The sequence below is a fragment of the Ailuropoda melanoleuca genome, chromosome 14, assembly GCF_002007445.2.
Source record: "Ailuropoda melanoleuca isolate Jingjing chromosome 14, ASM200744v2, whole genome shotgun sequence".
NCBI classification, from domain to species: domain Eukaryota; kingdom Metazoa; phylum Chordata; class Mammalia; order Carnivora; family Ursidae; genus Ailuropoda; species Ailuropoda melanoleuca.
In genome coordinates, this window is record NC_048231.1 from 53,536,876 (window position 1) to 53,556,297 (window position 19,422).

At 39.6% G+C, this 19,422-nt stretch overlaps 1 protein-coding gene across 1 annotated transcript in view; it reads left to right on the top strand.

The window, feature by feature from the left end:
• The first annotated feature begins 547 nt into the window (after positions 1–547).
• AKAIN1 (A-kinase anchor inhibitor 1) overlaps positions 548–19,422 on the top strand; it is a 46,449-nt gene continuing 27,574 nt past the window's right edge. Inside the window, exon 1 of the mRNA XM_019805525.2 lies at positions 548–803. Coding sequence (XP_019661084.1) covers positions 788–803 — 16 coding nt within the window. The 5' untranslated portion in view covers positions 548–787. The remainder of the gene's footprint in view (positions 804–19,422) is intronic.

A 19,422-nucleotide genomic window follows, 5' to 3' on the forward strand; every position in this document is an offset into this window, starting at 1 on the left:
TACCTCACTGAGGTCTCAGCCCTGCTTTCTCTAAAATGATGACCTTGAGAACCTCCAAGTTTAGGAGCTTTCAGAGCCGGATTGTCCGCCTGGGGGCGGGGCCTGAGGGAGCGCCCTCCTCACGTGCTCCAGTCACCCTGTCCTTCCCTCTAGCTCTCTTTCTGACGTTAGCAGAACACTGAGACTCAGAGTGAGAGAGGAGTCGTGGACCCCAAGGGCCCATTAACTTGGAGGCCCCACCCCTCTATTCAGTCACCCAACCCGGAGAACTCAGAGTCATCCTCAAGAGTAAAGTTCTTTGAGTTATATATATAAAAAAGGGCAAACCCATTCTAAATGTCAGTCCAATATCCACGGGGGCGAGAGACAGCAGGTAATTAGAAGCAATTAGTTGTCCCCCTGCCGGGAAGCCGGGCAATTACCTTTTTCTCTCTTCCTCTTCCGTCCTTCCTTCTCCCGTGGAAGCGATAGAAATGTTTTGCTCCCTGAACAGCAGTGTACGCTGAGCTGGCACAGGAATGAGGGATGAACTGAGCAGGATTCGGTCTCCTCCTCCCGCCGCCGCTGTAGCGGCCGGCAGAGCAGTGCATTGTGGAGGCTGAGCGCGCTGCGGCTGCTGGAGCTACGGCCCGGGGATCGCGCGGCGGGGAGCTGTCCGAGGTGCTGACCGTCCCGGCCCGTGCGCCCATCTGCTCTCATCTGACCCCTCCAAGTTCTGGCCTTTCTCCCAACCCTCCGTCTGACCGTCTATTCTCCTCACTTAGGGGCGTAGCGGCTGGAGGAAATCATGGTGTTCGTTCCAGGTATTCCTGCACCTTGCTTTTTCACCAGGTGTCCAGGCGGGGAGCGGGGAAGAGAAGCGAGAGCTTAGGGAGAAAAGGCCTTTACCTTGCTTCCCATCTTCGCGTTTTGGAGTTCTGTCTGTAAGCTAGGGGCGGGAGAGTGCCTCTATGCGAAGTCTTCGCCCCTCTCCCCAGTCCCGTCTCATCTGTCCTCTAACCATCCCCAGCCTTAGTCCTGCGGCTGCTGCTCTAGCCGCCTGGTTCCTCCACATCCCATCGGAGCTCAGGCACCTTGAGGACTGGGACCTTTGCCAGACACACAGGCGCCTACGTGGGCGGGAGGGTGGGGAGATCGGGCCAGGAGTCATGGGCTTTGGGATACTTCGGTGGGAATCTTCAGTACCGCTTCCCCCTCTGCAAAAGTGGCAAAGTGACCTGGTTCCTCCCGATGTCATGAGGAAAGAAGTGGGTGAAGCCCACGGGAGTGGGACGAAGGGCAGAGGAGCGTTACTCCTCAAGGAATTAGACCTGAAACTCTGGCAGGAGGCTGCAGCGCAGAGGCTGCTACTGCGGCTCCGCTGGCGGTTGCAGTGTCTTTTTGGAGCTGACAGTGAAGGACTTTGGTCCCTTTGCTGCTATCTGTGGCTACAAGTTGGGGAAGAGTCAGATTTGCCTGCAGTTGACCGGCTTACTGGTGTGTGCATGTATGTGTATTTGAGTAATGGGTGTGTAAGTTGAGCAGCGGGGGAAAGCATGGTCATTGTTAACCTACGAAGCTGTTTCTAGGGGTAGATACAAGGTCTTTCTCTCAATTCCAGGCTATGCTTTCATTAAAGGCTTCTGTGAAAGAAAGGGGGTATGGAAAAGAGTAGAGGGGACTAAAACTCTTAAGTTTGTTTTGGTTCTTTCACTTGAAAGGTTCGTTTGCATTTGCTGTAGTCATTGTACCTCAGATAGCTGGGGAGGAAAATTATAATGCAATTTTAAAAGGGAAGAAGTGAGTCTGGGTTTCAAAAAATTCAAATAGCAAAACTTGAGAAGGGGAAAATCCCCCCCCCCCGCCGCCTCCAGACAAGCTGTTAGCTGAGGAGGCAGGAGTGAGTTCTGTTGGTTCTGACACTCACCACAGGCAGTGACTCAGAGGAAAGTCCAGAGGCCCTTCTGTTGACCATCCCAAATAATTCAAGGGGGGAAGTCATTCTGTACAGTGAAGGACATTCAATCAGCATAGGATCTGTGAAGTTGGAAAACAACAGTTCTTCACTGCATTGATAAACTACTTAGCACTTCATAAAGCACTTTTTGCCATTATTTCATTTGATTTTCAAATTACCCTCTGAGGTAAGTAATATCATTTCTCTTTTTACCAGCCCCAGGGGGGCTGATTTCAGATAGTCTTTCCAGCCTCAGCTGGAGTTTTCTGAGTCCTCTATCTCAGAACCTATCTTCTTGACTAAATGCCTTTTCAGTTTCAGGGGTAGCTGCTCTTCCGTCCAAGGTCAGATGTAGCCAAAGAGAAATGTCCTTCCACTTCTGAGGTGAGGATGGGCTAGTGTTGTCCAGAGTTAGGGTTGTTGAGTGAAGTTAACTAAGCATTTTCTAAAGGCATGATTGTGGGTGAAAGACTGTGTAATTCCTGGAGTGGACTGAACTGGCTTAAGCAGACTACTGCTTAGACAGGGCTTTACATTTCCATTCTTCTTCTAAGTTTTGTGTTAGTTTTTTTTCCCCCTGCAGGGAAAGTAGAAATTATTCATAACTGTCAGAGATGGCATAAATTGACCTGGATAGGATATGTTACAGAAACCTGTGGGGAAACACTTTTTGGGTTATTTCTTCAATTTTGAGTTTCTCTTAAAATATTATAAGCATTTTGGGGCACCTGGGTGGCACAGCGGTTGAGTGTCTGCATTTGGCTCAGGGCGTNTTTTGGGTTATTTCTTCAATTTTGAGTTTCTCTTAAAATATTATAAGCATTTTGGGGCACCTGGGTGGCACAACGGTTGAGTGTCTGCATTTGGCTCAGGGCGTGATATGGGATCGAGCCCCACATCAGGCTCCTCCGCTATGAGCCTGCTTCTTCTTCTCCCACTCCCCCTGCTTGTGTTCCCTCTCTCGCTGGCTGTCTCTATCTCTGTTGAATAAGTATAAAATCTTTAAAAAAATTATAAGCATTTTGGGGCAATAAGAATAGGGTGCTAAAAATATTGTGTCAACTTACCTTTTCATTTACTGATTATATGTCTTCTAACTCATATAGTGATTTTATTCTGAAGGAATATCAGAACAATGAACTGTTTTTGAACTCTGCCAGATTTTCATCATTACAGCCTCATTTCCAGGACTGTTGCTTTTCTAAATCTCTATAATCAGGGATCCAGATGTTTTGTGCTAGTCAAGGCAAATACTCCCCCAGGAAGGGAGGAAACAGAGACATGTGCTATGATTATTCCAAAATTAATAAAGTAAAATAAAATAAAGTAATAATCCCAAATGCATATAATGATAAATTAACATTGAGCTGTTCATAAAATTGGGTCAGTGGGTACTGTGCCCTTCTAAACCCATTGTAGCTCTTTGGATTTTAGCAAAGTGAAACAAGAATCCTGAGGTCTACTTCTAGCCTTCCCACTGTGGATTGACCTGCTTTGAATGATTCTGCTGCCTCTTTGCTTACCTTAAAGGCACAGGTGAAAAGTGACAGAGATTGAGGAAGCCAGTTTCAGTCCAGAAGTACAATGTAATGAGGGAGAAATGATTGGGAATTTATATAACTCTACTTAGGATTCACTCTTATTACCTGGTATAAAACAACCTTGCATTCTCTTGTTTCAATTAGTCTATAGATTATAAGGAACAGGGCTTAAGTTGGGTAGGTTGAGTGCTTTCTCAGTTTACATAGGGCAGACAACTCAATTCTATACTTTCCTTCCTTCTTATACCATTCATAGACTTTGTAATTTAGGAGGATTTTAATTTTGTGCATTTTAATATTTAAACCCCCTAATAGTAAGGGATCATGACTACTAATTATTTAAGGATTCAGTTATCTAAAACCTATCATGCATTTCTTCTTCCCTCTAAAGGAATGATACAAAATTAATAATAGTTAAATGAGGAACAAAGTATAGTAATTTCTCCTTAAGTACCATCTATCCCTAAATATAGATTAAACTAAGCTGGGGCACATGGCTGAGGCAAAAAACAAAATGAGTCCCCTTGCTTTTCCCAAGTCTCTTATCTATTCCTCCTCCCTCCTTTCCCCAAAACTGAAGGTGGAATCTTTGCAAAGCAATGTGAGAAGATTTAGAAGCATATCAGCAATGCCAAAGGAAAGAGGGTAACACAACCAATATGGAAAAATAATTTGGCTCTGGTCCATAGTACTAAATTGACCCAGGTTACTTAGTCTGTGGGTATGAAAAAGCTTCAATTTGGGAGGAAAAAGAAGTTTTTGGATGTCTGGACTTCACATGTGGTGCTGCTGGTTTTGTGGGGGAAAAACAAGGCATTATTACCAATTCATGGACAAAGTCAAAGTGGAAGAAAGAAGAAAAACTGTTGGGCATTGATGTTGAAAGTGAAAACGAATACAGGAAAATTTCAGGATATTTCTTGGCCTATTCCACGGTGTTCACAGATTCAAATGTTTTTTCAATGCCCTGGTTTCATCCAAAGAATTCCAGACTCTTAAACAATCAGATTAGCAACTCCTTCTCCCCAAAGGAAGAGCTAATAAAGAATAAATTGTGAGGTATAAAGTGAGAACAGAACTCTCCTTATCCTTGGGCCATCCCCCACCTCCCCCAGTGACTGGTATATACTTAAAAGAATTAATGTACCTCTTTTTGTGAACGGACCTAATATATACTTGAATTGTTTGGATTATCTTCAAGTAAAATGTATTGTCAAGAAAAAGATCTTTCGTCTCTCATACATCAATTAGACAAGGTATGATAACAAGGATTTTAAGGTGAAATAAAAATGGCGTAATTGAAGAGCCAGCTTCTTGACATCTAAGATTAGTTTGAAAAACATTAAGCAAATTAGTTCTACAGAGAGCTATTAAAATATCTAAGAAAATATTTATTGCAAGGTAGTTACAGCTTTTATTTATTTATATAAACCTCTTACCAATTCCTGAGAGATCGATGAAAAATTAATTATATAACAGACTGTCGTAACTTGAAGGTTTACAATCTGCCAACTTGGGCAAATAAATTATCTTCTGTGAGCATAAAATTTTTTTTACTTTTATTAATTTAGTATTTCTAAAAATTACATGCAATTAAATGGACTCTAACAAGTTGACTTTCAGATACCTTGTGAATTATATGTTAAGGTTTGTTTTTTTATATGAATGTTCAATTATTATTTTTTAAAAAGATTTTATGTATGTATTTGAGAGAGAGAGAGACAGAGAGAGAGAGAGGGAGAGCACAGAGGGAGAAGCAGACTCCCCACTGAACAGAGAGCACAATGCAGGGCTCAATCCCAGGACCCTGAGATCATGCGCTGAGCCAAAGGCAGATGCTACCCAGGTGCCCCTATGAATGTTCAATTATTCTAATAACATCTGTTGGCAAGATAACATCTCTCTGTTGAATTACCTTTGTAACTTATTAAAAGTTAAATGGCTGTATTTCTGTGGGTCTATTTCTGGACTCTTTATTCTTTTTCTTTCATCTATATGTCTATCCTTCCACTAATACCATGACATCTTTCTTACTATAGATTTATAGTAAGTCTTAAAATTAAGTAGTGCGGTCCTTCTTGTTTTTCTCTTTCAAAATTGTTTTGGCTGTAGTGGTTCCTTTGACTTTCCATATAAATTTTAAAATCAGCTTCCCTATATCTACATAAAATGAAATCTACTGATCGGTTTGTGGAAAATTAATATCTTAACTATGTTGAGTCTCGAGTCCATAAACATGATCTTCATTTATTTAGTTCTTCTTTGATTTCTCTCATCAGTATTTTGTAGTTTTCAGCATATAGATCTTATATATGTTTTGATAGATTTATACCTAAATAGTTTTTGGGGGGAGGAAAGTTACTGTAAAAGGCATTTAAAAACAATTCAATTTCCAAAAGTTCATTACTAGTATAGAAATATAGTTGGTTTTTTAATGTTAATCTTTCCTATGATCTTGCTTTCCTCTCTTATTAGTGTAGGAGCTAACTTGTAGATTTCTTAGGAGTTTTTTTTAAGATTTTATTTATTTATTTGACAGAGAGAAAGAAAGAGAGCAAGCACAAGGAGGGGGAGCTGCAGAGGGAGAGTGAGAAGCAGGCTCCCCGCTGAGCAGGGAACCCCATGTGGGGCTTAATCCTAGGACTTGGTATCATGACCTGAGCCCAAGGCAGACACTTAACCAACTAAGCCACCCAGGCACCCTTCTTAGGAGTTTTTATTTCGGCAATCATGTTGTTTGTAAATAAGGACCATTTCATTTTGTTTCCAGTTTTTAGCCTCTTTGCATTGCCTACGGCACTAGTACACTATTAAATAGAAATAGAGTGGACATTCTTGACTTGTTTTTAATCTTAGGGGAATGCATGCAATCTTATGCCATTAGGTATGATGTTAGCCATACAAGTTTTCATAGATGCTCTTTATTAGGTGAGAAAGTTCATTTCTATCCCAAGTTTGTGGTGAATTTTTATCATCAATAGACATTGAATATCATCAAATGTTTTTTCTGCTTCTAATGAAATGATAATGTTGGTTTTCTTTTTTAGAGTGTTAGTATCATGGGTTACATTGATTGACTTTAAAATGTTGAAGCAGTCTTCCATTCCTGAGATAACACTCATTTGATTATGATGCATTACTCTTTTCATATGCTGAAGGATTCAATATGTTAATATTTTTTTTGAAGGATCTTTTGGTCAGTGTTCATGAGATATATCTATATTTTGCTTTCCACATGCTGTCTTTGTCTGGTTTTGATATCAGTATAATTGCTATCCTCATAAATAAGCTAAGTATTTCCTCCTTTGATTTTCCTGAAAGAGATGGTGTAGACTGGTGTAATTTCTTCCTTAAATGAATTCATTGGTGAAACCATGTGGGCCTAGAATTCTCTTTGTGGGAAGATCTTTAAACATCAGTTCAATTTCTTTAATCGATACAGAACTATTCTGTTAGTTTTGGGTTAGTTTTGTAGTTTTTCCAGAAACTGGTCCATTTTATCTAATTTATTGGATTTACGTGAACAGATTTGTTTGTAATACTCTTTTATCTGTTCCATATGCATAGGATTTATAGTGATAGCTCCCTTTCATTTCTGATAATGGTAATTTGTGGCTTTTTTAAATTTATTTTTTGTCAGTTTGGCTGCAGGTTTGTTAAGTTTTTAATATATTTTCAAAGAAACATCTTTTTGGTTTCACTGATATTCCATAATATTTTTCCTGTTTTCAATGATGTTGATTTCTGCTTTTTATTATTTCCTTCTTTCTACTAGCTTTAACTTTCTTTTGCCCTTTTTTTTCTAGACTTAAAATTAAACTTAGATGGTTTATTTTAAGTCTCTCTTCTAATATAAACATTTAATGCTATGAATTTCCATCTAAGCATTTCTTTAGCATATCTTACAACTTTTAATGTTCTATTTTTATTTTCATTCAGTACCAAATATTTTGTAATTTCCCTTGATATCTCTTCTTTTTCCCATGGATTATTTAGAAATGTACTGTTCAGTTTTCAATAACTTGGGGATTCCCTACATATATTCTTGGTATCGATTTCTACTTTAATTCCATTATGGTCAGAGAATAAGCTTTCTATGATTTTAGTTGTATTTAATTTGGTAAGGTGTGTTTATGAGACAGAATATGGCCTATCTTGATAAATGTTTCATGTGCCCTAAAAAAATGTGTATTTTACTTTTTTTGGGTAGAATGCTCTGTAAATGTCAGTTTGTCACAGTTGGTTGCTAGTATTGTTCATTTCTTCTATATCTTAGCTCATATTCAGCTTACTTGGTCTATTGATTATTAGGCAAGGAGTGTTGAAGCTTCTATCAAAAATTGTGGATTTTTCCATTTTTCCTCTTGGTTTAACACTTTTTGCTTTATGTATCTCGAAGCTCTCAGAGAGACAAAAATCTAATAGACTGTTACATCTTTGTGAATTGACTCTTATCATTAAGTAATGTCCTTCTTTATCTCTGGCAATTTTTCTTGCTCTGTAGTCTATTTTGACTGATAATAACATAGCTATACCAGCTTTCTTTTGATTACTGTTTGTATGGTACTGTCAATCCTCATTATTCATGGACTCCATATTTGCAAATTTGCTTGCTCAGTAGAATCTATTTGTAAAATAGATCAATCAGAATCGTTACTTGCAGCACTTCCTCTGTTGTTCAAGGACATGCACAGAATGGCAGAAAAAATTGAGTTGACATGCATGATCCCAGCTAAGGTTGAACAGCAACAGTTTGTCTTCTTATTTTAGCTCTCCTACTGTAAACAAGTGTGCTTTTTTGTGGTCTGTTTGGTTTTTCACACATTCGTACTTTTTGCTGGTGATGTCACTGTTTAATGTGGCCCTCAAGTGTAGTGCTGAGAGGTTGTCTAATGTTTCTAAGTAGAAGAAGGTGACCTGCTTTATGGAGGAAAATGTTAGATAAGCTCCATTCAGGTATGAGTTATGGTGCTGTTGACTGTGAGGTAAATTTTAATAAATTAACAACATATGTTAAATAAAGTGTCCTTAAGCAGAAACACACATAAAACTAGGTTGTGTATTGATCAGCTGACCAAAATGTTACAACCAGAGGCTCATAGGAACCCAACCCTGTATTTCCCTTAGGAACAAGGGCTCCATATTTGCTAATTCACTGTTTGCAACTACTTTATAGAATATAACTTTTGTGAGTAATGAGAATAGACAGTATATTGTTTCTCATCCTTTTAGTTTTTTTTTTTAATTATTTATCTGACACAGAGAGAAAGAGAACAGGGGAAGCAGCAGGCAGAGGGAGAGGGAGAAGCAGGCCCCCTGCAGAGCAAGGAGCCTGATGTGGGACTCAATCCCAGGACTTTGGGATCATGACCTGAGCTGAAGGCAGATGCTTAACTGACTGAGCCACCTAGACATCCTTTTAATTTTAAGTCACTTTGCTCATTGTATGCAATGTGGGTTTCTTGTAGACAGCACATTGTTAGGTCTTGCTTTTTAATCAAATATGTAGTTTTAAAGGTTTAAGTTAGCAACTGACTGCCTATATGTCTTTCTCCTATTATTATTGCATTTTCTAATTTCCCATTATTGTTTAAAATTAAATAATATTTTACCATGTGAACATTTTTTTGTTAGAGTTTTAGAAATTTTAGTAAGCATAGATAACCAAAAATAAAACAAAAAAATCACAACATTATCCAACAGTAACCACTGTTAATATTTTAAATATAACTTCTAAGACCTTGTCTCTATGAATATAGCTTCCACTTTTTTGAACAAAAATATTACCCTGACATGCATACTACTTTTTGACATGATTGTTAACACATGTATTATTATCATCTTTTCATGCCGTTCAGTTGTCTTATACATATCATTTAAAAAAAAGACATAGAGCAAGTGGTGTCATTATCCCCGTTTTTATAAATGATAAAAGTAAGGCTCAGAATGCCTGACCAACTTTAGGTTGCAGAACAAAGATTTGACATTGGATCCACTTATCTTCTACATACAGCATAGTTTTTAAACACATAGCAAGCAACAAATAGTTTGCACACTAGGATTAGAGACAAAGAAAAAGAGATAAAACTGTTCTCCTGCGGAGAAAATCTTCTGTATTTTGAGAAACTTTTCTTTCAAATTAGAGTTTACAAAGTGTTCTTTCAACCACACAGAAATGGGCTCTGTCCTTTCACACTTCCTGGATTCTTTATCTACTCCAGGCTGCTGCTCTTAGTGATAGACTGAAAGAATGGACAGACAAAATTGCCAAAAGTTGACTAGGAGAAAAAAAAAAGAGCTAACAAATTTACACAGTGCTTGATAATTTTCAAAGCATTTATATTAACTAGGGGCCGGATGCAAGATAGTCTTTGAGTTGAAATAAATGGCATTGGAATAAGTATAGTCTCTCCTTCTCTGTACACTCATGAGAATATTTCAGTTATTCCAGAGCAATTCAAAGATGAGGCAGTGTTGGTTGCTGCAGAAGCATGGGTTTAAGGACAGATAGGCCTCGGTTCAAAGAGCTCTCCTCTGCTATGTCCACACCTAGGGCAATTGGGTAAACCATCCAATTTTGCCCGTTTGCTGAGTTGTAAAATGAAGATCAAAGTATCTATTTTCCAAAGTGTTAATGAAAATAAAGACCAAATGTCTGGCCCACAGTTGTCTAAATGGTAGCTATTACTGATGTTATTGTTTTAAAAGGGAATGAATAATAATGTGTTTTTATATATGCATGGTTATGATTTCAAAATTGGACCATCAGTCTTGGAAAGCTGTAGAGTTAATTTCCTTTTTGTGGAAGAAGACTGACTTACTGGTTCAATATGTTACCTGGGTAGAGGTTATTAAATGTTAAAGCCAAATGCTAGACAAACTGAATTGATGATAAAGCAGATGTCTGAGTGCGTCCTGGGATGAATAAGTTATGAATCATGAAAAGTTGCTGTTTAAAGGCTAGCAGCTGCATGCTTGAAAGCAGATGGCCATCTTGCTGATCTGAATAATCCTGATATTGTCTAAATTTAAAGGCTGAATGATGATTTTCTGGTGATGGTATAAAGCATTATGTTTTAATACTTAACTAATTAGGGTAGATTTGTATTTTGGATCTGGAGTTTTGTGTCATATTCTCTTTGCCTTTTGTGTGTGTGTGTGTGTGTGTGTGTGTGTGGTCTTGTGTCATAGCCATAGGCACATTCTTAGACACTATTTTTTGAATATTATCTTTGGTCTTACATGAATCTGCTTTGGAAAAACGCTTTTTTTTTCTTATAAAGATACTTTTTTTTTGTGAAATAACCACACAGTCACTAAACAGAGATAGGGAGAGACATTGGAGTTTTCTCTAAAAGTTTTTCTGACTTGCAGTATGACTTTGAGTTAACCTGCTTCCTGTGCCTCTTTCCCAATCGTTGTCTAGAAGTCACCCTCAACATCTTAGAGGATTAGCATCTTAGTTCTCAATACAGACATTTACTGGGCAGAGGAGGTAAGAAAAGGTAGGGGAGCCACATTTGTGGAAGACGCATTTTTTGCTGCGTGTATCACATGCATTTTTCTTAATGCAAGGAACAACTTTATAAAGTACCTGCCAAATTGTTTTTCTTTAACTTGTCCCTAAAATGATGTTTCATGTTTCAAACAGTGACAGATGATCTACTTGCTGAAACTAGTAAGCAAAAATGCAATGCCTTTTTCCATTCCTTAAACATTTTTTTTTCTTTAAAATGAGAGAAATAGTGTTTATGGTACTCAAGAAATACACTCAAATTAGGAACGTAATATCTCTGTTCTGGACACCTTGCGTAAACCATGTATGATGGGTCTGTTTGGTATTTAGACAGGGAACCTCCATGGAATCCACATCTTGTGTTGTCTGGCAGAAGTTAATTTTTTTTTCTCCATGGAATTTATTTCTAACATTCTTGTGTACTTATTTCTCCCTCTCCACTTTAATTTTACATTTTTGTGGGAATGAAAAATGAAATTAAATGTTTCTTGCAGCACCATAAATGAGATTTTGATCACCCCTGACCAGGGAATTTAGAATGAAATTCCCTGCAGTCTTAATTGCAATCTGACTCATGCTTTAGAATAGGTTATTTCACCACATCATCAGGCCATGCTGTACAAGTCAATAAATAATAGTTGTTTTGCTCTAAAAATAACTTATGTTAAGAAGGATAAACTTTATAGCTTCATTTATCTTGCCATTCTTTCTTGTGTCTACAGGACAATGCTAGTTGGGTGGTGCCAGTCGGTATTTATTAGACTGGAACTCAGTAAAAAGAATAAATATGACTCTTCTCCACTCAAAACCTTGGACCAGAGCAGATCCCTTAGTAAAGGTCATGTGCACCTTGGCCTGGGGAAAAAGATGGTAGTAGCCTTTGTGGGAGCAGAGCTGAGGATATCAAGAAAGGCCATAAATAAGTGAATGGGGAGGCAGTATAAATATTTTAGATATTTTCATTCATTTATTCAAGAAATATCCACAGACTGTCTTTTCTGAGCCAGGTGCCCTGTTTGGTGGGGGGCACTAGGACTTTAACATAAAAATGTACACTAAAATGTTAAGGTCCCAGAATAAATAAGATCAATAAGCCACTGGCCAGACTTATTCAAAAGAATAAAATGTTAAGGTCCCTTAACTGAAGAGTAGAGAGTAGAAGGGGATGAAGAGGAGGAATGGGTCAATTCTGACTGTCTGGCCTTGGTCTGATTCCTCCTGGGAAGCCTGCCCTGGAATGGTTAAAGCCTTATTCCAATATAGAAACCATACTGTATGGACCATTCTTTAGTGCCACTGGGCCGTGCATAAGAACCCTGTTTATGAATGCCAGAATGTGAGACGGGGAGGCATGACCAGGTAGAAAGAGAGAGTGTCTTTTGTCTTGTCCTTTTAGGTACAAATATGCACTTTATAAGGAAATGGTCTTGGGTGCCTGGGTGGCTTAGTTGGTCAAGCATCTGCGTATGGCTCAGGTCATGATCCAAGGTCCTGGGATCAAGTTTCATGGGGTTCCCTGCTCAGCGGGGAGCCTGTTTCTCCCTCTCCTCTGCCCTTCCCCCTGCTTGTGATCTCTTTCTCTCTCTCTCAAGGTCTCTCTCTCTTGAATAAATAAATAAAATCTTAAAAAAAAAAAGAAATGGTCTCTATTACCATGAAATGACAATAGGGATACCCTGAAAGCAGGAGCATATTAGAGACCTGAAAAGAGATTCTTCTCTAAGAGAAGCAGATGTATTTGATCTGGGCCTGACTCTGGTCTCCAAAATCTATCTTTGCTTGAGGTTATCTCCCTTTAATGATCATTGCCACCACCAGGATGGGACGAGGGTGTGCCGTGCTCCCTTTGAAGCCTTGCCTCAAGCATGGATACACATGTCTTCTCCTGTTTTCTAAGCACAGCTAAGGAGGACTTTTATTAAACCCTAGGGGAAAATCCGAAGGAAATTAATATGCAAACATATTAAAAGGATCAGGATTTTGATCTGGTCATAGATATTTTACTTCTTGGTCCCTGTTCCTGCCTATTCCATCACTCTCTGTGCTGTAGCTCAGGGGTTCTCAATGCTAGCTACACATTAACATTACCTGGGGATCTCTCTTTTTTTTTTTTTTAAGATTTTACTTATTTATTTGAGAGACAGAGAGAGTGAAAGAGAGAGAGAGTATGAGTGGGGTAAGAGGCAGAGGGAGAAGCAGACTCCCTGCTGAGCAGGGAGCCTGATGTGGGACTCAATCCCAGGACTCTGGGATCATGACCTAAGCCAAAGGCAGATGCTTAACCAACTAACCACCCAGGAAGTCCTGGGGGCTTTTAAGATATACTGATGCTCTGGGTCCTATCCAGGAAGGTAAAATAAAAATCTCAGGTGGTGTGCCTTAAGCATAAGTGTTTGTTAAAAGCTCTCCTGATGGTTGATTGTGCATTTGGGCTGAGAAACACTGATCTAACTTCAAGGGGCAAGCAAAACTGGTAGGCAGCTTGCCTGGTTCCTTACACTCCTCTTTCTTATGTATCTTCTCTTCTCAGAACATGGCACATACAAGTGCTTGGTATATGTTGGATAAATGAATGATTGGATGAGTGAATGAGTGAATGAATGTGTGAATGAACAAATGGCCATTTTTCTTTTCACCTTATAGCCATCCCATTAAAGTAAAAACCAAGAGAAGGTTCTAACTCTCCTGCCCACCTGGGGCCTTCCCACCCAAGTGCTGCTCAGGTTTGAGGAAGATACCTCATTGACAGGACTGCAGGATTGTCACTGATTAAAAACTGGTGGTTTTGTTCCGCTCGTTCACGGTGAGATCTCAATCACTCAATGGTCATAGCAGTCATACAGCCAGGATTGCACATATCACTTAGCAGGAGGGTCTGTATATCTACAGGCAGATGAATCCTACTGTAGTTAGGCTGGGGGTCAAAGTTGAGTTAGCACAGCTTTCCAATGCTGGGCGGAAGGTAGAGGCACATGGTCCCTCTGGCATCTACATGCCCCCAGGAGGCATCAAATAGGAAAAGATCTTAAGTTGTAGCCTCTTATCCAGCCCTCCGCTCCTACAGCCTACAGAATTTAAAACACTAGGTTTCCTAGCACCGCCCACCTCTACTAAACACGCGCTGTCTAGGGCAGGGGTTCTCAGCAAGGGGTGATTTTTTTCCCTTTCCCCCATTTCCAGGGGGAAATATGGCAAGCTGTGGGGACAGTTTTACTTTTTGGGACTGAGGGATTTCTCCTGGCAGTTTTGGCTGCATGATTTGCAGGGCACAATGCAAAATGAAAATGGGGGGCCCCTTATTTAAAAAACAACACAAAATGTTATTAAAGGCACTAAAATAGAAAGCTTTTTCTTTCTTCTTTGGTCTCCCTCCCCCCTCCTTCTTCCTGTCCCTTTCTCATAGTGTTTTTCATTTGCAACTTAATATTTTCCTAAGCCAAGAAAAATTAAAATTTTTAATTATTAGCACGAATTTTACCACTCATCTTAATACTGTGCAATACTAGTTTTCAATTAAATATAACTCATACACTAAATCAATGAGAGTGCACAATTCAAATTTCATAGCTTGTACATGCGTATCTATTTCTGCACAAAATTTACGGTTTTTATTTCACTTCTTAAAATGCACATAGTCTGCCAACATGCTCTACTTTGGCTTACCCATGAGTCAGGAAGGACTGAAAGTCAACTAGAATCACACATCTTTCCCTTTTCCCCTATATCATTATTTCCAGCATCTGTGATTGGCTAGTGTAGGGAATTAACAAGAGGAAGGAAGACTAGGGTCGCATCCCTTGGTCATTCATGTTTCTTAGAATGCCTTTGCCTTCTTTCTGTGTCCTAAGGAAGTTATGGTTCTAACAGCAAGTGTGGCCTCCTCCCAACCCCTCCCTCAGTTGTAAACATAACACTTGTACTTACTCTGAGGCTTTGATCTTTGCTGACTTCATGATCCACTGGAATTCTGTGTTCAAAGGACATTGCTAGAGCGATATGTCTGTGCAAATGGGGTGGCAAAGGAATGACGTACGGCATGCATCTCCGCACAGGCATATGCTTCATTGTCCCATTGAACTTCACTCACAAAACACAGGCTCAAAGATGAGATTAGGAAGAATTTCAAGATGGCAATAGCAGAGCACTAGTGCAAGCACCAAGCTCTTCTGAATGTGGAGCTCTGTGTGACTGCCCCAGTCATATGCCTATGAAGCGGGCCTGGGATACTGACATCTAGCTGCTAGAGGCTAGGGATGCTGGTATATGTCCCACAGTGTCCAGCACAGCCCCCCACATCAAGGCACTCCTGGAAAGGTTGGTATTCTGTCTCTGAAAAGCATCTGAGGCCTGCACACAAGGCTAGTTGTCTTCTTTTTGGTAGAGTTTTCCCATGGTGGAGACTGCTCTGTGTTTTATAATGTCATGGTCATTGCATTGGAGACAACCACTTTCTGCTTTTTGAGGGGCTGTTTATTGTGCAATGGTCAGGCCCCTCAGTGCTTCATCTAATCAAGCAGTTTTGCTTACTGCTCTTTGCTATCAGTTTACAGATGAGGCCAAACAAGGTCTCCAAAGTGGACTTTGCTCCTGGATGTTGTACGTGAACCTCAGTGTTGTAGGCAGGGCCCCCTTGAAAGGGAATCCTCAGAGCACTACCTCTCCTACAGGGATAGACATTGGGAGAGGTAGCCCTCAAGAGCTTGGACCTCCTTACACTATGGTCCCCAGGGTTCTCTTAGCCAGGCTGGACCACCTTCAACACCAGAGTCCATAGCACTATTGCAACTTCCTTGCAAGTCTGAAAGTTTAAAAAAAGCTTGTGGGAGAAAAGCTGTCTTAAGCAGCCAGGAAACCGAGGACAGGGAGCAAAAAGCAGGGATGGAATAAATGCATCAGTGAGGGGAGGCTCTGGGGAAGTGTTTAGAGCATCTTTCTTGGATTTCGGTCTTCATGTACCAGGAAGAGTACTAGGAGTAGGTGAACAAAATATACCAGACAGCCTAGGAATCATCCTGCACCCCCTTTTTCTGGCTGTAATCCCATTTCTAGGTCTTTAACCGTGCACAGCAGATAGCAGAGGCTGACCCATGACAAGGAAGGTTCAGGTGGGACAGGTGCTTGCTGCTTTCCACCACTACTGTCGTCAAGTGTTTGGTGATCACCAACCCCACTATGTTTCTGTTTATATTAATTAATTATTTATTAGACAAGCTTTGTGTGCCAGACCTGAGCTAGAGCTAAACTGACATGACCCCTATCCTCAGGGGCGCCGGTATGTTTAGGCAGAGTCTAGAAAAACAACACCTTCCAGTAGTCTTGACTGGGTTTTCTCCTCCAAAAGAAAGTACATAATTTTATTTCAAGTACAATATAACAAAACTCAATCCATCATTTTTTGGCTCACAGTAGCATTGCCAGCTGCCTTTGTTGGGCTTTCGTGTCACCGATGGCTGTTCTTCTTTTTGGACATGGGAAAAATGTCAGTATCTTGAATCAATGATTTGGAAAACAAAAAATGTACAGAAATTGGGAAAGCTATAAAATATAATACAACACACATAAGATACCAAGTACAGTGCCCCATGATTTGATATTTAACTTTGTTTTGTTTATTTCTTAGAAAGGCTTTTAGCAATTGTGTTCATCAAGGAAATTCATATGTATTAGGCACCAGTGCTATGGTCAGTGAAGGCAAGTTCTCTCTTGGGAAGGGATTTGAGCCTTTTCATGGTTAGTGGTAATTAGAATGGTTTATTACATTTTTATTTTGCACATTACAATATCAACTTGCAGTATTTTAGTGATTAAATACTTTTTAACTACTTGTGAAATGAAACATTTTCATGCATCCTAACTCAGACAATATTTAAAGTACAACTTTTCACCAAATCATTTATCTTGCTTCAAAATATCTAATTACGCTGTAAACTTTGAAAACAAAAGGTGTATAATTTAGATACCACACTGTTTTTCTTCCGTCATAACTCTTTTCCTCTTTGGAAGGAATCTGATCTTTATAATGTTAATATCTCCCTCAGAGGGGCTTTACAGATATGGTACAAATGAATGGAGTTAGACTCCATAGAAATTGCTTCTTCTCACAGTAAAATTTCAATTTCTTGTATTCTCGGGAGATACAAATAGAAGAGGCCTTTCCTTTTCCTTTCCTTTTCCTTTTTCCTTTCCTTTCCTTTCCTCCTCTCCTCTCCTCTCCTCTCCTCTCCTCTCCTCTCTCTTCTTTCCTTTTCCTTCCTTCCTTCCTTCCTTCCTTCCTTCCTTCCTTCCTTCCTTCCTCCCTCCCTCCCTTCCTTCCTTCCCTCTCTCTCTCTTTTCCTTTTCTTTCTTTCTTTCTTTCTTTCTTTCTTTCTTTCTTTCTTTCTTTCCTTCCTTCCTTCCTTCCTTCCTTCCTTCCTTCCTTCCTTCTCTTTCCTTTTTTTAAGAGAGCGAGCAGGGGAGAAGTGATAGGGAGAGTGGGAGAGAGAGAATCTTAAGCAGGCTCCACGTGGAGTCCGATGCAGGTCTCAATCTCACAACCTTGAGATCGTGACCCGAGCTGGAATCAAGAGTTGTATGCTTACTGACTGAGCCACCCGGGAACCTCCAAAAACCTCTTTCTTGATATAGTTTTTTTCCCCTAAGATATTGTTTCCAATTGGTAACATGATTTCTTGGGGGAATACAATTATATAACTCTTACATAAAATATATAACAGTAAATAATTTGGTTAGGTGAGATGCACTGTGAAACATCACGAGGGATAAGTAGGGCTATGAACCAATGACTAACCTTTCTTTTCATAATTACTTATTAAGTGGAAGGATAGCATAGTGCCTAAGAGCCCAGCCTGTGGAAGCAGCCTACCCGGGGTTCAATACCATGCACGAGCTGCGTGACCTTGGGCAATTTACAGTCTCTCCTTGCTTCAGTTTCCTCATCTGTAAAAATGTGCATAAAACACATTTAAAATGTGGACAAAACACAGTGATGGGTATCAACCTTGTTCTAGTTAGCTACTACTGTGTAAAAAACCACCACAAAACTTAGTGGCTTAACAACATGACACCATTCCTTTTGGCCATGAATCTTCAATCTGGGCCATGAATCTTCAGTCTTCAATGTGGAGTCAGTGGGGAGGTCGGCAAGGACAGCTCGTTTCTGCTCCACTGGACGTCCGCTGGGATGACTTGATTCTAGAGGTTGGAATCATCTGAAGGTGCATTCATGTCCATGACTGGTGGTTGATGCTGGCCATCAGCTAAGATCTTAGCTGGGTGCTATTGCTTGGGACACTTATACATGACCTCTCCATGTGACCTGGGTCTCTTTACAGCACAGTGGCTGGAGTCCAAGACCAGCCTCCTCAGGGAGAAAAAGCCAGGTAGAAGCTCTATTACCTATCCTTGGAAGTCATGTCATGTCCCTTCTATCATAATGTATTAACTGAGGCAGTCACAGATGCTTGCACAAATTCTAGGGGGAAGAGAAATAAATTCTATCTCTTGATGAGTGATAGCAAGTTTCTGAAGAACATGGGGGACCAGAGATATTGCTGTGTTCAGTTTCGGAAAACACAAACTTCTACTTAATATGGTTTTCGTGAGGACTCTATGAGTTGATTTATACATAAAATGTTTAGCACATATTAAATAGTAAATGACTGTGCTAGTGTTACTATGGAGTATGTAATATGTGCTGGGGACTAAGTCTTTTGGTTAGCAGAAACTCAGAATTCTAGGGTTGCCAATCTAACTCCTAATTTAGACATAAGGAAACTGAAGTTCAGAGGTTAAGTTGCACAGCCATCCAATGAAAGAACTAGGGCCATGAGACCAAAGTGAATGCTTCTTACTAAGTTCAGACTACGGGGTTTGGAAACTTAGAAAGCTGGCAATCCTGGAAATAGACCCCTACGCAGTTAATTACGTCCACTATTGAATGCTCTGTCTCCAGAGATCCTTAGAATCAAACATAGACCTGATTATAAAAGGAATAAATTTTCTCTATATTTTGGTATATTTGTGTTCAGTGACAAAGTTGGCTTTTTGGCTTTATTTTGTGATTAATAGGATCAGATGAATTTCAGCCAAAGTTGTTAGTACCACATATTTTGCCGCATAATTCATAGTAGGCCTTATTTTTGTTAAATATCAGAATATTTTTGAATATCCCAAATGTGTGAATTAGTAATACAGAGGGTACAAATATAATTGTACAAATATAATTGTACTCAATGTAAAATTTCAAATTGTTATAATTATTAGAACTTTAGGCTGGTATAGGACTGACAGGTCACAGGCAGGTGAAAAGTAACTATAATTGCTGGACATTGGCTATAATAATAGATGGATAGATATCATCACAGATGATAAAATATGTATAATGAAGGAGATTGTACTCATTTCTCTCCTCGGGAATTATCTAGGTAGTT